This window comes from Tupaia chinensis, unplaced genomic scaffold, assembly GCF_000334495.1.
Source record: "Tupaia chinensis unplaced genomic scaffold, TupChi_1.0 Scaffold139927_1, whole genome shotgun sequence".
Lineage (NCBI taxonomy): Eukaryota > Metazoa > Chordata > Mammalia > Scandentia > Tupaiidae > Tupaia > Tupaia belangeri.
This window is the reverse complement of record NW_006199806.1, coordinates 726009-732691: the sequence shown is the minus strand read 5'-3', so window position 1 is coordinate 732691 and position 6683 is coordinate 726009. Positions and strand designations below refer to the sequence as shown.

Below are 6683 nucleotides of genomic sequence, written 5' to 3'. Positions count from 1 at the left end.
TTTGCTTAAGGCATTATTCTTAACTATCTTGTATCATTTGAAGATAAGCTCTCTGAAATATAAATAAATTTCCTTATCAGTCCCCTAGCATTGTCTCATCACATCTTGTGATGTTTTCTTCTCCTTTCCTGGTGCCCTGCCTTGTACACAACATTCTTTTGAAGTAGTACACCAACCCTTTCTTATAGCTTCCTGCTTTGCTCTGGTCCGGCAGCTACTAAAGCTGACACCCACAGGGTTAAACCTAGTTGCTAAAGCCACCTCCTCCTGTAGTCCCCCATTTTTCTGTAGGCTGGCAGCTGTCCTAACTGCCTACTGAAGCCAAATGCTCGAGGAGAGAGAGAGTAAGGAGCCAGCCATGAATTCCTTCCAGAAAAATGAGTCCAAGGAAACTCTTTTTTCACCTGTCTCCACCGAAGAAGTACCATCTCAGTCCCTCAGCACTTCCAAGAAGCCATCTCCGGTGAGTCTTCAAACTCAGTTCTATCTCTGACAGCAATAGCCTTGCACTTCTGGCTTTTCTCCTGGGCCTCTGGAACTTCAGGCTGAGCTGTATTAGGGTATAAAACTATTCTCTCCTGAACGTAAAATTCAGCTGAAAACCAAGTCTATACAGAAGCTTCCTTTATGTAGGAGAGAAAGCAGCAGGAAGAAGTCGGAGTCCTTCAGTCGAGACCCAGGGTTTTGCTATATTTCATTGCATATTCTGCGTTTCCCTTGGGGAAACTAAACAAACCAAAAAAAAAGCAATTTGAATGGCCAGGGAAACTTGGCAAGCATTCCTGTCTGGAGAACTGTGTGTGATTGTTCTTTCTTTACAAATTAAAAACTCAGCCTTTAGTTCCCCCTGTGTGCAGAGCCTTCTGTTGGACACCAATAGAAATTTTAGAATAGATGCAGTCTCTGTTACTCTGTGTTTCCAGTGGGAAATAGGACAGAGAATCTAAGAAGAGATCCTGTTTGTGTATTTGTTAAAGCACTTCCAAGTTTATTATCTTGTTCAGTCCTCCTATCAACATCCTGGAACCTGTCCAATTGCCTAGTGGTTACTGGAGCAGAAAACACATTACCGTCAGTGGTTTAAATCCCAGTTCCAGCAGCTTGAGAAAGATACTGGGCACATATGTATATATATCCCAAATCTTGACAGAAGGGGGAAGTGGAGAAGGGATTGTGGTGTGATCAAGTCCCATCATGGGGTGATTTCTCTTTCTCTCCTTCTTTCCTTCTCTGGGAAGTGCACATGCCCTTGGGCAAAAGAAGAAAAAAAAAATCCTGTAACTGGAAAAGATATAGTAACAATGGCCAATATTTTCTGAGTCCTTACTATGGGCCAGAAGTGTTCTTCTCATTTCTTTGGAAGAACAGAACTGAAGCATAGGGACAGGTGTGGTGACATGGCCAGTGTCAGTATGCTAACATAGCTAATGACAGTGTTAAATAGCTAGTGACAGTATGTAACCTAAATTACAGGTCACATAATTCTCAAACTCTGAGCTGGGAAGGTAAGAAGCCCAGATTATTGTCTTTTTTTTAAAGCAAGTTATTATCGTATATTAACATATATTTAGGAAGATTGTTTATGTATATCCATATGGGTAAAAGAATGAATAATTTATCTTATCTACTTACTTAGTGAGTTTTATTTCTTTTAGTCCCAAAGAATTAAAGGCTTCTTACAAAGCTGTATATGTTGCTTTGGAAATAAGAGACAATACAAATCTTGTGATAAAATCTGACCATGCCAACCACAGATCTCTCTATCCCCTTCCATGTTAGTTTAGTTATTGTAATGAAGAAGGATTTGAAAGAACATGTGACATTCCTTATATTCTGCCCGATAACGGTGAATGAAATAGTGTAGTCCAGTAGGATTATCATGAAAATTTTATAGAATAGCTCTAGTAGAAGAGTGGGCATTTTATTTTTCCTTTTTTGGGGAGGTTTTTGCTCTAGGGTGCGTGCGCTCGCCAGAAAGACAGAGAGACAGAGAGACAGAGAGACAGAAAGCGAGAAATCATCCCCCTGGGGGGGATGGCCATGCTGCAATCCCTTCTCCTCCATTCTCCTCTTGGGATCTTGGGCACAGACACACGCTTGGCATGAGTTTAAGCCACTGGGTACAGGACTCGAACCGCGGTTGACTACATGGGAGTCCAGCGACATTGCCATTACGCTAACTGCTGGTCCCAAGTGGGCATTTTGTTTTAGAGCTTTTTGCCTTAGAGTACATACACTCACGAGAGAGAGAGAATGAGAAATCACACCCGCTTCCCAGGGGGCTGGCCACGCTGCAATCCCTTCTCCTCCATTCTTCTCCTGGTATCTTGGAAACGCACGCACATTTGCCCAGCATGATTTTCTTTTTTTTTTTCTTTTTTTTGAGAGCAATTCACTATAGGGCGCATGTGCTCGCCAGACAGACAGAGAGAAACATAGAGACAGAAAGCGAGAAATCACCCCCCAGGGGGGATGGTCACGCCGCAATTCCTTCTTCTCCATTCTCCTCTCGGGATCTTGGGCACGCACGCACACGCGCCCGGCGTAAGTTTTAAGCCACCGGGTCTGGGATGCGAACCGCGGTCAACTACATGAGAGTCCAGTGACATAGCCATTACGCTAACTGCTGGTTCCCTACCCAGCATGATTTTTAAGCCACTGGGTCCAGGACTCCAACTGCAATTGGCCATGTGAAAGTTCAGTAATATAACTGCTATATCATCTGCTGGTCCCAAGAGGGCATTTTTTTATTTTGTAGGATTTAAGAACTCTCTGTCCAAAGTCAAGGTGATCAATCTGGTTGCCTTTAGGTATCTCTGCCTTCTGTATTTTATTGTGCCTAACTTCTGCAGCCTCTGGTGGAGAAGCCAGCATATTGCCAGGATTTTCCTACTATGATAAACAGGTCAGGTGGGGACCACAGGGGCTAGTCCCCACGGTAGAGTTAAGCAGGATACTGACATCTGAATTGAACTCTTTGCTTATCAGGTGTTCTATCAGCCACTTCTTCATTCAGTTCTTAGAAATAAGTACGATTGTTCTCTTACTCGGAGCTGCGGGTTTTTCTGTTAGTAGGTGTAAGAGGATGAGAAGGTCCTGGTGACTAGGAAGGATCAAGGGATGTCTGGGCAGTCCCATGTTAAAGAAATGAGGGACAAAATGATATTCAGATTAGCTTTTATTCCTCCTAAATCAGCAGTGCAATTACTTTTAGTGTGACAAGAGCTGTTTCCTGAGGAGTAGGGACCATTGCTCCACATTATCTACCATGGTGATCTGAAAGTAATCGTTTTCTCAGCTGTGGAGCAATCTAACAGTTGAAAGAGGGAAAACGAGCTCACGCTTGAACCGTTGCCTTTTTGTTGCATAGAAAATCTGTGGCTCCAACTATCCACTGAGCATCGTCTTCATTGTGGTGAATGAATTCTGCGAGCGGTTTTCCTATTATGGCATGAAAGGTAATTTTATGTCCCAGAGTCCTAGTCCTTTTCACTAACCCTCACCCTATGCTTGTAACAGCCTGGTCTTCTGTGTACCTCCCTCATGGGAGGTGTTGTCACCTAATAATTCCTCCAGGCCAGAATCAGAAAGGCCTGTGGGAAACCAGAACGCAGACTGTAAAAATGTTAAGTGGGAAAGTTCTAATCATCTGAGTTCCATACTTCAGTAACTGTTCCTCTGGTCTTAGAACTATATTGTTGCTGAGAAAGAGAAATATGGAATATTGCAAGCACCAGGTTGTACTCATTTTGGGTCCAAATGATGCATATAACCTAAAGAGAGGCGTGTGGCATTGTACATTCAGCATGGCCCCCTTCACTTCCACAACGCCTGTCTATTTTGCTTCTACTGCCTGGTGGTCACTCTTTAGTCACTTCACTGACCAGAGTGAAGGCCAGGATCCCTTCAAAGGCCAGAGATGAAATCTATTTCTGCATAAGTCACTTTAATATATCTGTCTTGTTATGTCTCCCCCCAACCTCCTGTATTTATTTATTTGTTTATTATTTGTTTACTTCAGCTGTGCTGACCCTGTATTTCCTGTATTTTCTGCACTGGAGTGAAGACACCTCTACGTCTGTTTACCATGCCTTCAGCAGCCTCTGTTATTTCACTCCCATCCTGGGAGCAGCCATTGCTGATTCATGGTTGGGAAAATTCAAGTAAGAAAGATGGGAGATCACAGTCTCCCGGTTTTCATAGATGAGTTGTACAGAAGGTTATCACGTCTAGCCTCTTGCCTCCAAGAACATACTTAGGTCGTCCATGACAAATAACACTGACAATACAGAAAGGCTATTTCTTTTCAGTTTTCCTCATGTTTTCACATCTTTTTCTGTCACGAGGTATTTTTTAAGTCTAATTTTAATCTTCTGTTCTATAGTTTAAGACTAAGTCTTTTCTGACCTCAGTAGGGATCAGGATTGCTACCCGCCAGCACATTTTTAACTTTAGAGCTCTTAATGTAGTAATTTGATCCTTTCTCCATCTCTACCCCAGATTGAGTCATATAAACTCTTTTAGTTTCTTCTTAAAAGTTCTTCTATTCAGCTCTTTTATCATCTCTAGTTTCTTCTCTGATCTCTTATGGTTTTTTTCTTAAGAATATAATAAATATTTTTATGGATTAGACTAATGTTCTATTCAGTTAAGTATCTTTAAGTCCACGGAAATACCACCAGGGAACATATTATGATATAAGATTATAGTTGCTCTTCATAACATTATCTCCATAAGCTAGCGATAGGTCTTGGAATCAATTGCCCAGTTATTTTCTGTGGACTCGTCATCCATAGGTTGTTTAAATTAGCATTTCCCAAAATATTTTTTTCACATTTTTTTCCTTTAATTGCTAGAGAGGACATGCCCTCACCAGAGAGAGAGGAAAAGAGAACAAAAGACAGAGAGAGAAAGCACCCCCAATTGGGCATGGCCGCACTGCAATCCCTTCTCCTTTATTGCTCCATCATGTTGGGATTTGGAGCACACACACAGTCACACACACTCACATGCCTGGTGTGCTTTTTTAAGCCTCTGGGGATGGGATTTGAACCATGGTTAGGTATGCGGGATCTGGATCCTGGTGCTCTGCACTTAACCACTGCACTACAGAACACGCCCCTGAAGTGTTTTCTGTTGAAAAGCAGTCATATAGCATATAATGAGAATGCATGGAAATAAAGCTCTTTTGGTCAAATAGGTTTGGATGATGCTAGGCTGAACAAAGCTAAAAAGGTTTCTTTTTTGGTTTTAGAGGTTTTCGTCTTAGAGGTACACTTGCTGAAGAGACAGAGAGAGACAGAGACAGCGAGAGGAAAAGTGAGAAATCACACACACACACCACCCCCCGGGAGGATGACCACTCTGCAATCCCTTTTCCTCCATTCTCTTCCCAGGATCTTGGGCATGCATGCACACGTGCTTGGTGTGATTTTCAAGCCACCAGATCCAGGGCTGAAATTGCAGTCTGCAATGTGGGAGTCCAGTGATGTAACCGCTATGCTATCTATCTACTGGCCCCTAAAAATGTTTCTTTACTTGCATGACTTTTTATAGTTTTTAGCATGCTAATATGCACTGTAAAATCTCTAAGAGAGGATTATAGTATGTAGTGTTTCATAATTTGACCATGGAACAATTTTCCAGGTACTCTGTGGACCTAGTGATCCACGGAATCCTCTTAAGTAAACACTAGTTTATAACCTGCTGTGGACTGTATAAATTATTTATTTATTTATTTATTTATATTTTTTTTGGAGAGATTTTCGCTATAGGGTGTGTGCGCTTGCCAGACAGACAGAGAGAGACATAGAGACAGAAAGCGAGAAATCACCCCCCAGGGGGGATGGTCACGCTGTAATCCCTTCTCCTCCGTTCTCCTCTCAGGATCCTGGGCATGCACACACACGTGCCCGGCGTGAGTTTTAAGCCACCGGGTCCGGGATGCGAACCGCGGTCGACTATGTGAGAATCCAGCAACTTAGCCATTACGCTAACTGCTGGTTCCCTGGACTGTATAAATTTTTCAGTACCTAATATGTACCCATAGACACAGATACAGGACTAAACACAGTGTCTGGACTTAGGAGAGGAATGATAGTGGGAAGCTGAGAGCTCCATTTGCTATAAGTGTAGCAATTGTCACTAAGTTTATCAAGATCAAAAAGTATGTGCTATGGTCTGTTTATTCAGTTGCAGAATAAAGACTCACTTACATGACATTGCATTTTAATTTATTTTTAAAATGGTTTTCTGCAATATTGAAAAAAAAGTTCAGTTCCAGGATTTTATAAACAGTAGTTTTTTTGCCTGTTTTAGAGAATATAAAACCATTTCCACTTGTGCCCTCAACGTGGTTCTTTTTGAAGTATTTGTTATTTTTTAAGTTTATTTTTATTGAGGTATAAATTACATAAAACACAACAATCTTAAAGTCTTAAGTGCATAGCTCAGTGTTTTACATATGTATCAGACCTAAATCAATCTCCCTAGAGTCTGTGTACTCTCAATATTCCTGTTTGCTTCAAACAGATACAATTCTTCCTCTTTTTTTAAAAAAAGTATTTATTTTTATTCATGATAGAGAGCACGTGTGTGCACACTGAAGAAAAAGAGACAGCAGCAGTCTAGACAGGGTCTTCATTACTCTCTGATCCCTGTCCTGCAGCCCTCCAGTTCAGCAG

At 41.7% G+C, this 6683-nt stretch overlaps 1 protein-coding gene across 1 annotated transcript in view; it reads left to right on the top strand.

The window, feature by feature from the left end:
* Positions 1-212: 212 nt before the first annotated feature.
* SLC15A2 (solute carrier family 15 member 2) overlaps positions 213-6683 on the top strand; it is a 38147-nt gene continuing 31676 nt past the window's right edge. Inside the window, exons 1-3 of the mRNA XM_006162366.2 lie at positions 213-463; positions 3371-3458; positions 4022-4163. Of these exons, the coding sequence (XP_006162428.1) occupies positions 326-463; positions 3371-3458; positions 4022-4163 (368 nt within the window). The 5' untranslated portion in view covers positions 213-325. The remainder of the gene's footprint in view (positions 464-3370; positions 3459-4021; positions 4164-6683) is intronic.